The sequence below is a fragment of the Vicia villosa genome, linkage group LG1 (genome assembly GCF_029867415.1).
Source record: "Vicia villosa cultivar HV-30 ecotype Madison, WI linkage group LG1, Vvil1.0, whole genome shotgun sequence".
NCBI classification, from domain to species: domain Eukaryota; kingdom Viridiplantae; phylum Streptophyta; class Magnoliopsida; order Fabales; family Fabaceae; genus Vicia; species Vicia villosa.
The window spans coordinates 138,237,158-138,253,773 of NC_081180.1; the positions used below are offsets into that span (position 1 = coordinate 138,237,158).

Consider the following 16,616-nt stretch of genomic DNA (forward strand, 5'->3'; position numbering starts at 1 on the left):
AGATAAACACAAAGATTATACTTAATTAACACCTAAATGATTAGGGTTTGATCACAAAATATTTACAAATGATTAAGTTTGAAAAATCAAATGAAAAAACAATATTTAAAGTACTTTAAAAAACACTTAAAAACATGTCATTTTAAACCTAATTAAAAATGTATTAAATAAATATTTTTTTGTGATTTTTTTGGATGTTCATAAAATATATATGTTAAATGAGGAGTGTATAAAAAATGAAGTAAAAATGAATTGATTTGAATGGTTAATTAATTAAGTGAAGTTGTTAAAAAAATGAAGAAAATAAGTGGTAAAAAATTGGGTTTTGTCTTCACAAGGGTTTGAACCCACGCCCTTATACTTACTAGCCAAAACAACAACCAACTGAGCTGCGCGCGCAGCTTGTTAATGATACACACTCATTTGATTATATTTAAAAACTAACAATTTGAAAATTCTGAACAGAAAATGGCGCCAAGAACACCATCCCCAATTGAATTTGAAAATTCTGAAAACTGAATTGTTTGGATCAAGTGAATAGCCTATCTTGCTCGATTTTTCACCAGGAACATGATGGTACCATTTAATTTCATTTATTTTCACTCTAAGGCTACTAATTTTCTGATGAACACGAAGAACCCTAATTCTGAATTTGAACATGAAATCGTGTATGATTGATGAATTATGAAATTGATTGAGGGCTAATGATCAGTGATAGTGCAGAAACAAGATGGCAAAGCAATATTTCATTTATGATGCATGATTCATAGAGTTTGAAGTTCAAGTGTTCTTACCTCAAAAACGACAAAACTGGAGATTTGATTCTTCAATATAAGTGTTACAGATGCTTTGTATCGATCTGGATAGCTTCAATGATGATTATGGAAGGTGTCTGGATGCTTGGAACCACCAGAATTCATCTGAGCATGGCCATGGTACCCGATCTGCAGAAGCTTCAAGAGTGAATCGAATTTGATGATGGAGATGTTTCAGGTCATGTGTGAGTGTTTGGATAGTTCACATATGGTATATGGAATGTGTTTGGATGATTAGCTTGGGCAGAATTGGCCTGGAATTGATTTTGGCATGATAAGGCTAAGGTTATGCATATTTGGGAAGTGAGGTAGTGATTCTGAGTTTTTGATGTTTTTGGAAGGTTTCAAAGGTTCAAACAACTTCCATATGGTATTTGGGAAGTGTTAGGAGCATCACTTTGCTTAGAACTTCAAAGGTTTAGAGGTTGAGAATTTACCTCTTTTGAAAACTATGAAACTTGCATTCTAAGAAAGAAAGAGAAAACCTATGTTTATGAGGTTTTGGTGTGAGTTTGAAGATGATTTGAACCTCTATTTATAGGCCAAGGATTCTGAACTCAAAGCTCTTGCAAGATGATTCAAGAATGATGATTTGGCTTAAGAGATAAAATGGAATCTTTCACATTAAATGCAAATGGTTAAAGTGACTTAACCATGGTTATTTCTCTAAGCTTCTTATCTCTTTCCATTCTGATCTCAAATCAGAAAATATCATTCAATTATTGCATTGGTGTGTCATCACTTGGATTATAGGTCATGTAGTCTTGAAACTTAGTGAAAAATGGTGAAAATTCAAGTGAAAATGATCACTAATGTCAAAATTCAAAACCATGGCTACACTCCATATTTTTTCATGCTCTTGGACATTTTGGAAAGCTCATGTTATGTACTTCAAAACCCTAGTTGGAAGTTTCTTAAAGACCTTTAAGGAAATGGGTGAAAAAAATCCATGAACTTTGAAGAAAATGAAGTTTTAAGTGAAATTTTCAAAAGATACCAACATTGAAGTTTCATATCTCTTAAATGGTTGATCTTTTGAAAAAAATTTATATGTGACAAAGTTGTTCATTGGATCAAAATCTACAACTTTCATGTTGGAAGTTTTTTTCAGTTTGTAGGTGAAATTTTGAGAAATTCCCTTCCAAAGTTTGGAAAAAACCATTGAAAAACACTTAGAATTTTTCTAAGTATGGAAAGTCAAACTTTTGACTTTTTGATTCTTGATTGATTTTCTTGATTTTCCTTGATCAAATGACTTCATATATCATATATTGATGACTCAAAACTTCAAAAGTCATGGTTGACCAAAATTCCCCAAAAGTCAATGGTGATTTTGTACAGTTGACTTTTTCAGACGAATCGCGTTTCTGGAGATTTCAAATGAAACAGGCTATCCTCACCAAATGAATGGTATGAATGGATAATATTGAGGCATTAGAGGATATTGAGCCATGGTTTGAGTTGTGGCACCATGTCCTGATTAAAAAGTCAGTTGTTCAGTTGAATTAGGTCAAAAAACCCTAATTGTCGACCTGATGAAATTGATGACTGTGGATCTTGAATTGAGATGTAATTTCCATTGGATGTTGTCATAGGGATTATTTGAAGATGATTGAAACCTTTGATTGACTTCCTGGGGATTTTTAGGGTTTCCCAAATGTGATCCCTGATTTCAGTCCCTGATAGTTCAAAACCCTAATCTGATGATTTGAAATTTCACTGTTGATCAATCCTTGTGTAGGAGATGTTCTGAGCCAATGGATTAAGTCAAAATGATGCACTTGGGGTCTTGAGGTCATGTCCCAAGTCATCAGGTCAAATCCTGAGCAAAAGTCAGGGGTGTGCTAACTTCAGTCAAAACCCTAACTTGGTTGATTCAGAGCCTTTGAGCTTGTTGAAATGAATATCTGAGGACCAAATGTTGATTGTTGATGAAGATGATTCATTTGAAATGAAGGGAGAACAAAACCCTAATTGATTGTTACTTGTACTGATGAGTGATTTCCTGATCAAATCCTGCTGAGTCACAAGTAGCAAACACAAGCTATGCAATTTGTTAGAGATGCAAATGATGCATATGCTATGATATGAGGTGGTATCTTAGGTCAAAAATTGGGGTATGACAGTTGTGACCTTTGCTTTGGTTCTTCTCTTTCTCCTTCTTAAGGTATGGACAATCCGGTTTGTAGTGACCGACTTTGCCACAATTGAAGCAAGGGCCTTTGATCTTTCCTTTGTTATTGTCATCTTGTTTGAACTTGTTTGATTGCTTTCTATAGTTGATCAAGCCTTTGTCGGAATGTTTTGCTCCATTTTTCTTTAGGTATTTGTTGTATCTTCGCACAAACAGTCCCATTTCCTCATCATCGGAGTCTTCATCATCACTTGTATCACTATCCTCTAGCTCTTGTCTTGAGGTCTTGGAGCTTGAAGCTTTTAGAGCTATTGACTTTTTCTCTACCTCTTTCTCCATGTTCTTCTCTTTCTTTGCCCTTTTCTCATGCATGTCAAGGCATTTAAGATGTTGTTCATGTTCTTCTAGTTTACCAACGAGAGTGGTGATGTCTAAGGTGTTTAGATCATTTGCTTCCTTTATTGCCGTAACCTTGGGTTGCCATTCCCTATTCAAGCATCTCAAGATTTTGTTAGTAGCAACTGCATTGGAAACAGGTCTATCAAGAGAGTTTAAACGATTTTTCAAATGAACGAATCTCTTTTGCATGTTTTCGATGGATTCACCATCTTCCATGTGAAAGAGTTCGAACTCTTGAGTTAACGTATTGATTCTAGCTAGTTTGACATCATCCGTTCCCTCATAGGCAAATTGCAATGTGTCCCACATAGCTTTAGCGGATCTACAATGGGAAACGCGATAGTATTCATCAACTCCTAGAGCTGAGATTAGAATGTTTCTCGCTTTCCAATCGTATCCATATCTCTTTTCATCTTCAGCATCCCAAGTATTTTCTGGTTTTGGAACAACGCCACCAGCTGCATTTGTCATTGTGATCTGAAAGGGACCATTGACAATTGCTGTCCAGATGTTCCTATCAATGGCATTGATGTGAACACACATACAATCCTTCCAATAGCCATAGTTTTCACCGTTGAAAACTGGAGCTCTATTGTGAGCCCCTTTAGGTCCGGAAGCCATCTTTCCAATAAGTGTTTCACGTAGCACGGAATAAACCAGAGCTCTGATACCACTTGCTAGACGCTAGGCTTAAGGATCTAGGGGGTGAATAGATCTCACAGAATTTTTCGGAATTATTTCAAACTTAAGCGAAAGCGGTTCTGAATCGACTTGCGTCTATTCCGGACCACTATTGCAAGGGTTGTATATGTGCTAGAACCACAAGATAATTGGGATTAACAATGAAAGGATATGTTATCGAATCAATTCGTTACACTAAAGAAAATCGATTTACTTCTAATTTGATAAACTTTGGTTTGCAACGCAGTAATAATGGAAGAAGCGAAAAGACAAACACTTGGTGATAATGTTCAAATTGATGGTGATTCAATGTGTGGTGAATTGTGATGTTTATTCAAGTTCTTAATTCACAATTTTAACACTTGAATCGTTTGTCAATTTGCAATTATAACCAAGTATGAACAGGACGTAAATGAAAAGATAAAAGCGACAAGAACACGATATTTGTTTAGGCAGTTCGTCGATCGTCCTTGCTACGACTACGTCTGCCCCCAATTCCAAACTGAAATTGGGAAATCTTCTATTAATGTTGAAAGCAATTTATACAAAGAAGATAACAAAGCGATAAACAATAAACCAAATTTGTCGATCCTTTGAATCTCCTTCCCCCTTAATCTTGAGCCAGATTAAGGTCTTCCAAGAGCTTCACTTTGATCCCTTTCTGCAGTGTCTTGAATTGCTTGAACACTTGTTCTTCAATCTTCACACTCAGCTGGATCCTTGATGAAGCCTCTTGATAAAAAACCCCAAAATTCACCAATCTTGGAGGACAAAACCCTCAGATTTTATTCACCAAAAACCCCACAAATCTTCACCCACTAGGAATCTTCAATTCCGTTCCATGGACGTTATCGATCTTGAACGCAAACCCTCAACGCAAAAATGATTGTGTGTAGTTGTGTTGGAGTTGTGTCGATGATTGAAGATGAGAAGCCTTTGTGTATCTTTCAGTTGTTGGTGTTGATCACTCAATAATTCACATTAGATCATATATATGAGGGCTGTCAGTTGGAGCATAGCAGATCTGCAAATTTGGCCAATTTGAGCAAATAGGTCGACCTCTTGTAGTGCTTAGGTCGACCTAACAGAATTGGATTCAACCTGGATGAAATTCTTCCCAGTTAGGTCGACTTGTCGAAGGTTTAGGTCGACCAGAGTTCTGTTGAAACATGTACTGAAGACTTTTCTTCAGTTTAGGTCGACCTAGAGGTTATGTGAGTCGACCTAACAGAGAGGTGTGTAAATTTCATCATTTTAGGTCGACCTGGAGTGTGAGTAGGTCGACCTAACTGTGGCATTTCTGAATCTTCCTTGTTTTCCTTGTTTTGAGTCGACCTAGATGCATAGCAGGTCGACCTGATTTGTCTTGAATAGCCAAACTTACTTTTCCTTGAGTTCTTCTGCTTGTGCCTTGTTGCTTGTTTGCTTGTGGAGTTTGCCATGGATCAAAAACTCCTTTGTGAGTGTGGTCTTGGATTCACAGAGGTACAATCAACAAACAGAAAAAACTAAAAAAATTAACATTTGTAATCGATTACGCAAAAGTTGTAACTAGTTATAGAACACTATTACCTAAATCATGTTTCAGTTGTAACGTGTTACACCAAAGTTGTAACCGATTATCCGATACTTTTGTTTAAGTGCTACATTTAGTAACCAATTACACTAAATCTGTAACCAGTTATACGAAGTTTATGTTTGAAATCTACAAAGGGGTGTAACTGGTTACAGCCCCGTAGTAACCAGTTACAAGCACTGGAATTAGTTTTTTTTACCTAACACATCATGTTAATTCATGTGCTCTAAGTCTTCCATGACCATAAACTTCTTCAATCTCTTGAACACTTCAATCAATATACCTTTGATCAACAAATCAGACACTAGATCTTCACTTCTACAATAGCCCAACCTCAATCTTCTTTCACTAACAAGTTCTCTCAAGTAGTGAAACCTCATATCAATATACTTGCTTCTCCCTTGTGCAATGGGATTCTTAGTAAGGTTTACATAGAAAACATTATCAACCATGAGTGTTATAGTGTCACCCTCTTTGCTGCCTAGCTACTTCAACAGATTCTTCAACCACACGACTTGGCACACACACCGAAGCTGCAATGTACACGTCCTCACAATAGAGAGTGTCATTATCGATTCCTTCTTCAAACACCATAACATTGGTGTTTCACTGAACATAAAGATCTATCCGACTTTGGATTTTCTTTCATCTTTATCTCCGCACCATTTGGAATCAGTATATCTGAGTAAATTGTATTTTCTCCCCTTGTCCATTGCGGGATAGAGAATTTCGTAGCCAGTAGATCCTATGATGTATCTTAGAATCCTATTGACTATTATCAAGTGAGAGACCATCAGTCTCTATATGAATCTGCTCAAAATACCGACACTAAACGTCAAATCTAGTCGCATATTGCACAAATAACACAAGGATCCAATCATCCCCCGATACTGAGTTGGATTAACATCCTGCTCATTCTCATCTTTCAACGAATCCAACCTCGGTTCATCCAGTGTAATGAGAGCATTACAATGCTCCATTTCAAATTTATTCAAAATATGAAGCGCATACCTTCTTTGGTGCAAGAGCAGTCCCTTCTTGGACTTATAGAACTCAATACCAAGGAAGTATGTCATGAGATCTAGGCAGGTCATCTCAAACCCCTTCATAAGCTCACTCTTAAACTTAGAAATATACCTTTCATTGCTGCTTGTAATCAAAAAACCGACTATGTAGAGCCATAGGATTATCACCCCCTTCATTTGTATCCTTCTTCACATACACACCATGTTTGGATATGCGCTTCTTAAAGCATGTCTCTTTTAAGAAACCATCTATCCTTTTGTTCTAAGATCTTGGAGCTTGATTAAAACCGTTCGACTCCTTATTCAATTTATAGAACTTTAAATCTTGATTTTTCACAACAAAACCATGAGGTTGTTCTACATATACCTCCTCTTTAAACAATTCATTAAAAAAAAGCATATTTCACGTCCATTTGATAAATGGATCAATTGTTGTTGTTTGTAATCCCAACACCAATATGATGGTTTCAATCCTTTCTTGTGGTGCGAACACTTCCTCAAAGTATATTCCCTTCTTTTGCAAAAATCCCTTAGCTACCAATATAGCGTTGTGCTTCACCACTTCTCCTTTTGGATTTGCTTTGACCTTGTACACCCATTTCACACCTATAGGCTTTTTACCTTGAGGAAAATAACTAGCTCCCAAGTCTTTTTCCTTATCAATCAATTCCATTTCCTCCTTCATAGCACAAATCGATTTTGGATCACTTAAAGCCTCCTCTATTTTAACGGGTTCAGATTCCCCCATAAGTATAAAATGCACGAAATTACCATCACCATTGATTTTGTTATCTTGGAATAACTCGCAATCTTAGAGTCTTGCAGGGAAACTTCTTTGTCGTGTTGATCTACTCACATTAACTTCCATTTGGGCTTTAACGGAGGATGATTATGTACCGTCCAGCATTGTAGAAACAAAATTTCCATTGTTGTAACTGGTTACTGTCCATTGGTAACCAATTTCAAGAAGCTGCAACTGCTTGATTTCATCAAAAATAACATATATGATAGTCACGATTCTTTTGTTTGTTGCATCATACAAATTGTAACCACTGGTAGAGTGATACCTTACAAGTATCATCTTCTTTCCCCTGTCATCTATTTTCTTTCTAAGTTGATTCAAAACATGTTGATACACCACCGAGCCAAAGAGTCTCAGGTGACTCAAGTTCGATTTCAATTTGAACCAAACTTCTTTTGGTTTGATATTTTCTAGCTTCTTAGTTGGATACCTATTCAACAAACATGAAGCTTTGGACACTGCTTATCCTCACAATTCTTTCGGAAAGTTCTTCCCTTTTAACATACTTCTAACTATGTTCATAGATTGATTTATCCTTTCGACAACACCATTTTGTTGTGGTGTATATGGCGATACTCCCTCACGTACTTTGCCCTCTTGATCACAAAACCTACCAAAGTAATTTGATACATATTTGCCTCCATCATCCATTTTGAGAACTTTGAGTTTGCGGTCGCTTTTCTTTTCAACATTGGACTTGAACTTTTTAAACACTTCAATCACCTCATCCTTTCTATTGATTAGGTACGTCCAATGTTTTCTACTATGATCATCAATGAATGTGACAAAATATCTATTTCCACCAATGGAGTCAACTTTCATCGGTCAACACACATTCGAATACACCACCTCAAGGTGACACTTGATTCTAAAACCTGCATCCTTATTAAATTTTACCTTATACTGCTTCGCTTGCACACATTCTTCACGAATTTTGGACGGTATGTTGATCAATGGCAGCCCCGTCACTATTTCATTCTCTTTCATCGCATCGAGATCTCATAAATTAAGATGCCCAAGCCTATAAAGCAATATCCACTATTCTTGACTAGCCATGTTATCAAGACACCTATGCTCCATAACCTTTAACTCAACCTTGAAATTTCTATTGGGAGCCATAGAAGTCTTTATGACCAAAGCTCCGTTTGCGTCCATAACACGTAACGTCTTGTTCTCCATATGAATCTTGTAATCCTTCTCAATAAATTGGTAAATACTTAAAAGATTACATTTGATTATGGGAATATTTTACACGTCCTTTATCAAAGAATGTCTACCATCCCTTGTCTCGACCGATACGTCATCGATTCCTTCCGCAGTTAGAGTGTATCATCCGTGAACTTCATCTTGTTCTTCATGGCACGATTAATTGTAAAAAAACCGATATTTATTTCCCCTCATATGTGTTGAACATCCGGAGTCCAAATACCATTGATCGTTGCACTACACTTCCTCTTTCGTAGTCATCATGGCATTTTCTTCTTCCTGTAACTGGTTACAGGATGGTTGTAACCTGTTACATACAGGTTGTAACTTGTTACATCCTTCTTTGACGGCATGCGTAACACGCTATAGCTGTTCGAAACTCCATTACTGCGACATTCTCCTTTAGTGATCATCACCAACAATGTGTTATCATCATCAAACTTTGGTCTAGCAACTCTAGGTTCACCTTCTTAAGGTTATCTCTTGTTGGTATAGAAACTCTTGGCCAACCTTTTAACAATTATAGCATTGCACATTGCTCTTGTCAACCATCATTCTTACACCTCTACCTCTAACATTGCCTCCTCTAGAGTTGTTTGACCTAGAAGCCCTATTGCCATTGTTTTCATCCTTTTGGAATGTTGATTTTTGGGAACTTTAGGATTCCCTTCCACCAAAATTCTGAAAGTTTCCTCTACCTTTGTTCATGGGTCCATTTCCCTCCGCCTTCTTGTTTCTCTCATTGAAACGCGCTTACAAAGCGATCTCAGCCTTTGCCTTATCAACATCAAATTCCTCCATCATTTTCTTATGTGCTTCAAGAGAGCTTTGTAGCTCCTCTTTGCTCTTCCCCGCCACATCTTTCAGTTCCTCAATCACTACGACTATGTTATCGAATCTTGCCGTCAAAGAACGCAAGATTTTTGCGACAACATATTTTTATGTAATTGTTTTCCACACACATTTACTTGGTTCACCAACCGAGTAATTCTCATTGTAAAATCGTTGATAATCTCCTTCTCCTCCATTTGAATCAACTCAAGCTGTCTTTTGTGAGTTTGTAATCTCATAACCTTTGCCTTGTCAGCTTCTGCATACAGCTTCTCAAGAATCTCCCATGTTCGTTTAGATGATTTGCAATCTCCAACTTTCTGAAATTTGTTCGTATCAACAAATTGATGGATTAAAAATAGCGCTTTGTAATCTTTCTTCTTTTCTTTCTTATGTGACGCTATTTGCTCTGGAGTCACACCGTCAACAAAAGGATTCACACATTTCTTGATCACATCGAGAACTTATTGGTAGCCAAACAATATATTCATTTGCTTGCAACATTTGTCGTAATTCTTTGCATCAAGAATAGGTAAATTTTCAGGGATTCTTTCCTTGGAGACAGGGGTCTTTTTTGCACATTAGGTGTTTGATGGACCGAACCAGGCTCTAGATGTCAAATGTTGAAACTTGGAGTCACAAGGATGGTGAATAATTGAGTGTGGAGATGGAGAGAGTAATTGAGAGACAAAACCAATATTATTATATTAATGTGATATCTAAAGAGTAATTATACAAAGTACAATGATTGAGGTACAATTAACAAACTGAAAACTGGAAAAAAAACTAACAGTTGTAATCGATTAATCAAAAACTGTATTCGGTTACAAAATGCTATTTCCTAAATTTTATTTTAGTTGTAATCGGTTACACCAAAACTATAACCAGTTACTAAAGGCTTCTATTTCAGTGCTATACAGTTAGTAATCAGTTACACCAAACTTATAAGCGATTACACGAAAATTCTATTTAAAATTTTAAAAATATATATAATCCATTACAGCCCCGCATTAACTAGTTACAAGCACTTTTTTTTTTTTGTTTAACATAACCCAATTCTAAATGATGAGAAACACATTTAAAAAACTAAATTTCTTGGACCTTAAATTAAGTTTTTTTTAATTGCTTTAAATGCATATGTTTTACATGTAATAAGGAGTCTCATTTTTATATTGCCATATTCGAAAACTCTAATCTCAGTACAGTTATACATAGAGTTGTCAAAATGGGTTCGGCCCATTGGGCCGGCCCATAAGCCCTATAATTTAGCGTGGGCCGGACCGCAAAATACCTTAAAAAAACACGACCCTGTCTTTTTGGGCCAGCCCACTGGGCCTATGTTTTTTATGGATTGGGCCGGGCCAAGCGGGCTTCGGGCTGACCCATTAAAAAAAGATTTTGGTAAATTTTGAAGAAAAAAGATTGAGATAAGGCCTATGTTTTTTATGGATTGGGCCGGGCCGGGCCAAGCGGACTTCGGGCTGGCCCATTAAAAAAAGATTTTGGTAAATTTTGAAGAAAAAAGATTGAGATAAGATATGATTTCATAAATGTGTTCTCAAGTTATAAAGAAAATTTAAAGAGGATTAAGATATATTTTTAAAATGATGTGATCAAGGAAATGGTTGTGAGATGTAGAAAAAATTTGATAAGTATTGGTGATAATATTAAGTTACTTTATACTTTTACATGGATGATTTTGTGGTATTAATATATATTTATGGATAAATATTGTAAACATCACTTATATACGTTTATGATGACTCTCTACTTATGTTGTATTGCATTTATCCATTACATCCTTTTAATAAAATTGAAATTATAATATTGAAATACGGGTCGGGCTGGCCCATCGGCCCGCGCGAGCCTTTGAAAAATGGGTCGGGCTCATTTTATATGGCCCATTTAGCAATTGGGTTGGGCCGGACCGGCCCATTTAAACACGTTGGCCCGCCGGGCCAAAGCGGGCTATGCCGGGCCGGCCCATTTGACAGCTCTAGTTATACATAACGAAGATAAGAGAGTTTGAGCGTTAATTACAAAACATGACTAGTTTATACATAAGCAACAAATTAATACACCAAAGATAAAAGAGTTTCTTCGTGTTATTTTTCTAACAATAAATTTATGGGTTAATACATATTTTCACCCCTGTCATATGGGGTTGGTTATAAAAACCTCCCTGCCAAAAAAAAAAAGTTGCAAGATTTCCCCTAACAATTGAAGATTCTCTCGTTTTAAACCTTGTAAAATTTTTACTTCTAAAACCAACCTTGCCACTTGAAGGACTCTGTCATTTTGAACCCTGTAAATTAATTTTTTTTAGTAAAATCAATTTTGCCCGTCATTTTCCAAAGGATTTAAAATGACATAATCTACAAGATTATAGGGTTTAAAATGACCGAATTTTCAAATGGCAAGATTAGTTTTAAAAGCAAAAATTTTACAAGGTTTAAAATGAGGGAATCTTCAAATGTTAGGGGAAATCTTGCAACTTTTTTTTTGGTAGGGGGATTTTTCAAACCTACCTCATATGACAGGGGTAAAAATAGGTATTAACCCTAAATTTTTTAAGTTATTTTTATAATTATATTAAAAAAATTATATCACATTGTCATTTTATTTATTAAAAAAACTATATTATGTAAGTGCAAAAGGATGTAGGTGTGGCAAAACGGGCCGCCCGCCCTGCCCGTCGCCCGCCCCGTCTTAAGCCCGCCAAAAAACGAATGGAGCGGGCATGCTCGCCAAGTGAAATGGGCATAAAAATCATGTCCGCCCCACCAAGATGGTGGGTTGGCGGGCGGCGGGCTTCCCCGCCTATTTTTATTTATTTATTTTCATTTTTTTAATAGATTAATAAACTTTTTTTTATCTTTTAATTAAATTTTTCACTTATTTTTTAAAACAAATTTTTAACAAATTTTACTTAAAAAAGTATTACATATATTTACAACTAAATATATAAAATAAACGATCAAGAATTGGAATTACTAGAATTAACTAAAAAAGAGGGAATTTTGGAGGAGGGACGGGCTTTGGCAGGGGCCGGACATTTGCGAGGCGGGCTATGGTAGACAGCGGATTTTGGTTGAGCGGACCTAAAATATCAACCTGCCATTATTTGGCGGGTGCGCGGGCAGGCCCGACAGACCACGATTCGTTTTGTCACCCCTAAAAGGATGACTCTTCATGCACTGAAATAATAGTGTTTGTTTGGGCAAGAAATATACACTCACATATTTGTCTATCTTTCCAATTCACTTGATGATTTTCCCAAAGAATTACAACCATAATCTTAAATTATGTTTTTTTAAACTGTTTTACTTTTACAATTTTGAGATGTATAACAATTTGTCTTAGAACAATATCTATAATTTTTAAGATGATTGATTTAGCATCTAAAAAAAGATAACGGCACAATTTATTGTTCGTTTGCATAATCTTGAAATATAATTAATGTAGTGATTTAAAAAAAAAATCATATTTAGATTTTCAAATTCATAAACTCTTTTTTGCATATAATCTCAACCCAATTATACATTAAAAAAAAAAAGGATTGGGAATTTATTACAAAACATGAGTATATTCTATATACCCAAGCAATTTGACAAACTAATGAACCAAATCCATCTCATAATTCTCTTGCCAAAATGAATTGTAAGCATGTTCTTCCCTATCAAACTCAAACCCATAATCACAAACCATTAAATGATCAACCATCACATCTTTCTCATCTCCAAAACACTCCCAACCTCCATCATCAAATTGGAAGGATGGTATCAAATCCATATCAACCCATTCAACCCCAAACTCATGCTCTTCACCCACTTGTCCTATGTTCCATGATTCATTGTAATTTTCTTCAAAATTTCTCTTCATTTGTAATGATTCTATACTTGTTAAATCATCATGATCACCCATCTTGCTTTCACTAATTTCAGCCTCAAAAGATCTTATCAAGATATCTAATCTTTCATCATCATTTTCATCACATGGTAACTCTTCCATTAGTGACATGAGAAGATTATCACCCTTGATTTCTACATCATAAGCTAAAGTTTCACAAACTTGTGAATCCATTTGTTAGATATTACTATTAAATTGGTTTAAGTTGTACCTTGAAGAAGAGAAAAGGATGAACAATAATAGAGAGAATAGAGAATAAGAGAAAAAGATTAAGAAGAATTGATTGTAAATGAATGAGGGAAGTTATGGTTTTATATACACAATTCATGTGAGGTGCCACATCACTTCATTAAGGGACATTACATCCATTATGGCCTAGACAGTCATGTGCACACTAAAATAAAAAAACTATATAGATGGATATGTGATCATGTTGCATTGAATATTAGCAATATGGCATAAATAATAAATTAAAAGTATGGAGACATAAATGTATATGTGTTGTGGCAATAGGGATGGTTCATAGTAATCAAGATATTGTGGTCATCATAGAATATGACCCCAAAACCTCAATTGATGGTTGGTGGGACAATGAAACATGAAAAGACAGAGACTAGTCTATTTTTTATTTGGAGTTGTGGTTAGTTAGATAAATATATTTCCAAACAATATAAATCTTTTTGATGTATAAGAATCGATGTGATGATAAATTATTTTAGGGCCTATAATAATAGTACTAATAACTTGTTTAGGGCTCTATAGGTGTTAAATATTCCAACACATAAAGGAAGCTTCCCTGCTGTGTATTATTTTTGGGTTAGATAATACTATAATAGCAATAACACAAAACACATAACATGATTTTGTTTATATTAATAATGTTTTTGGGTACGAAGGTTAGGAGATGTTATCATAAGATACGATAACAATAATGTGGGCTTCCTACAAGATATCAAACTCTTTTTCTAATTTCATTATTTTCCCTCGCTTTATTTTATTTACAGTGTGCTTCTTTTTTGCCATCTCGTGTTTATTCTTTATTTCATCTATTATTACGTTGCTTAATCTTTATTTGTTTTATAAAACTATCTTAATTTTTTATAAATCAAATTTTTTATAATTGGATTTTGATTTTCAATTCACCCTTCCTTTTGTATATGAAATAATTCAGTCAACAAGTGACATCAGAGTCTAACTCTTATTATATAATTAATCTTCTCATAAATTTCAAACTCTTCTTCTAACAATAGACTTTTAATGAATACATCGCCATCATTTAATGGTAAACAGTTTAATTATATAGAAAGAAAGAATAAAAATATATTTTGAAGCTACTAAATTTTAATTATAGAATTTTGTTATTAACGATATGTTTGTTTCTAATCATTTGACTAAATAAACTAAGTAATTTATGGACCATATAACATAAAAGAAAAGTTAAATTAAATTTTAAAGTCAAGTACTTAATGATGTGTGCATTAAGCACTAGAGGGTATCTCTATATTTTTTTAGATTAATAAAAAAAAATGAACATATGAATTCAAAAAAATGAGACATCAAGTGAACGTGAAAATCATATTCAAGGATGATTCTCAAACATTGAAATCTTTAGGAGCTATTTTAAAAAATTGTGTCTAACAAATATCTTAAATTTAAAAATTGGTGTAAAAAAATTGACTCAGTACTTGAAAGTAGAAAGGTTTGTGATAAATTTCAAGAAAAATCTAAGAAGGAGAAAATCATTCTAAAACTTGAATAGTTAATCCAGCTACTAAAATATGAAGGGAATAATTCAAGAATTTAAAGAAGCTTCGCCATTTTCAAATTCATCAAAAGAGTTACATGAAGAAAATGTTGAAAGACCAACACCAAAAATATCATTTAATAGAACTGTCATTGTGTATGAAGGATCCTCTGAAAAATCATCATCCATAATAATTTTTGAGAAATGATCCTCTGGAAGAATCTTTTAAGAATTATTATCGAAAAAATCATTTAGAAAATGATTGTATCAAGAGTTCATTCCAACGTACGAAAACTTGATAGCATCACATGAAACAACATATGAAGAATGAATTAGAAAAAATTTAAATTCTTCAAAACATACATAATTGAAAAACTAACTATGACATCCTATAACATTAAATATATTATTGAATATCAAAACATAATTAAAATTGTAATTTTTCAAAAAGTTATATTTTAAAAATAATTTTTATAAAAAGTTATTTGAAATAGTTTTAAAATTAAATAATGTTTTGAAATTTTGATATCAAAATTTTTTAATAAAATATTTGAAATAAAATTTTAAAAATAACTATTCAAAATAAATTTTCAGATTTTGTTGCGACGTAATGTTGCGACGTGATTATCACGTGGCTCAAAAAAGTGAGTTGCGACGTGATAATCACGTCACTATAAGTTTTTAATATTAAAAAACTAAAACCAACGTTGGCACATGGGGTGTCTGAAATATTATTTTAAAAAAATAGTTGCGAAGTGAAAAACACGTCGCAACCTTTAAATAAAATAAAATAAATTGAAAACAGATAAAGTAGTCTGACAAAGGGGGGAATTTCAAAGAGGGGAATTTCAAATTTTCATTTTTTTTGTTGCGGCGTGTATTTCACGTCGCAAGTATTTTAAGTATACCACGCCATAATTAATGCAGAACGTTGACTGACACATTTATTATACTTTAGGAAGTTGCGACGTGATTTTCACTTCGCAACCTAGACACGTGAAAATCACGTCGCTAAAGTCTTTATTAGCTTTTGCCAAAAAGCTTCTTCCCCTCTCTCGTTCCAGAAACGTTTCCCTCAACCCTTTCTTTCTCTTCTTCCTCTCAACCCTTCTTCCCCATTTTCTCCAACCCTTCTTCCCCATTTTCTCCCAAAATCTCTTCTCCCATTCTTGTAACACCCCAAATCTACCCCTCAATTAATAAGAGAAATCAGAGTATAAAACATCAAAACAAGCAACTAATTTGAGGCATCACATATTCGACTTAAACAAAACTACAATTCATGCTCAAAGTACATGGATACATAACACTTATATCAGAGGAAACTCATAATTCATCAATCTTTTAAATCCAAACAACTTCATAATATTGCAGCGGAATCCAAATAATAACACATATCTAGATCAACATATGTCCTTGCCAACATGGCACAATGTGTCCAAAACGTCTCCACAAGACGCAACATCAAAGTTCAAAAAAAGATAATCAACATAA

At 34.5% G+C, this 16,616-nt stretch overlaps 2 protein-coding genes across 2 annotated transcripts; both read right to left on the minus strand.

Moving 5' to 3' along the window:
- Nucleotides 1-7,033: 7,033 nt before the first annotated feature.
- Nucleotides 7,034-7,378, minus strand: LOC131655477 (uncharacterized mitochondrial protein AtMg00820-like). Its single transcript, XM_058925340.1, has one exon. The coding sequence runs from the start codon at nucleotides 7,376-7,378 to the stop codon at nucleotides 7,034-7,036; it is 345 nt and encodes a 114-aa protein (XP_058781323.1).
- Nucleotides 7,379-12,937: 5,559 nt separating this feature from the next.
- On the minus strand, nucleotides 12,938-13,668 carry LOC131617936 (uncharacterized). Its single transcript, XM_058889208.1, has one exon. It carries the CDS (start codon nucleotides 13,550-13,552, stop codon nucleotides 13,085-13,087), a length of 468 nt encoding a protein of 155 aa, XP_058745191.1. The 5' UTR covers nucleotides 13,553-13,668; the 3' UTR covers nucleotides 12,938-13,084.
- Nucleotides 13,669-16,616: the final 2,948 nt, after the last annotated feature.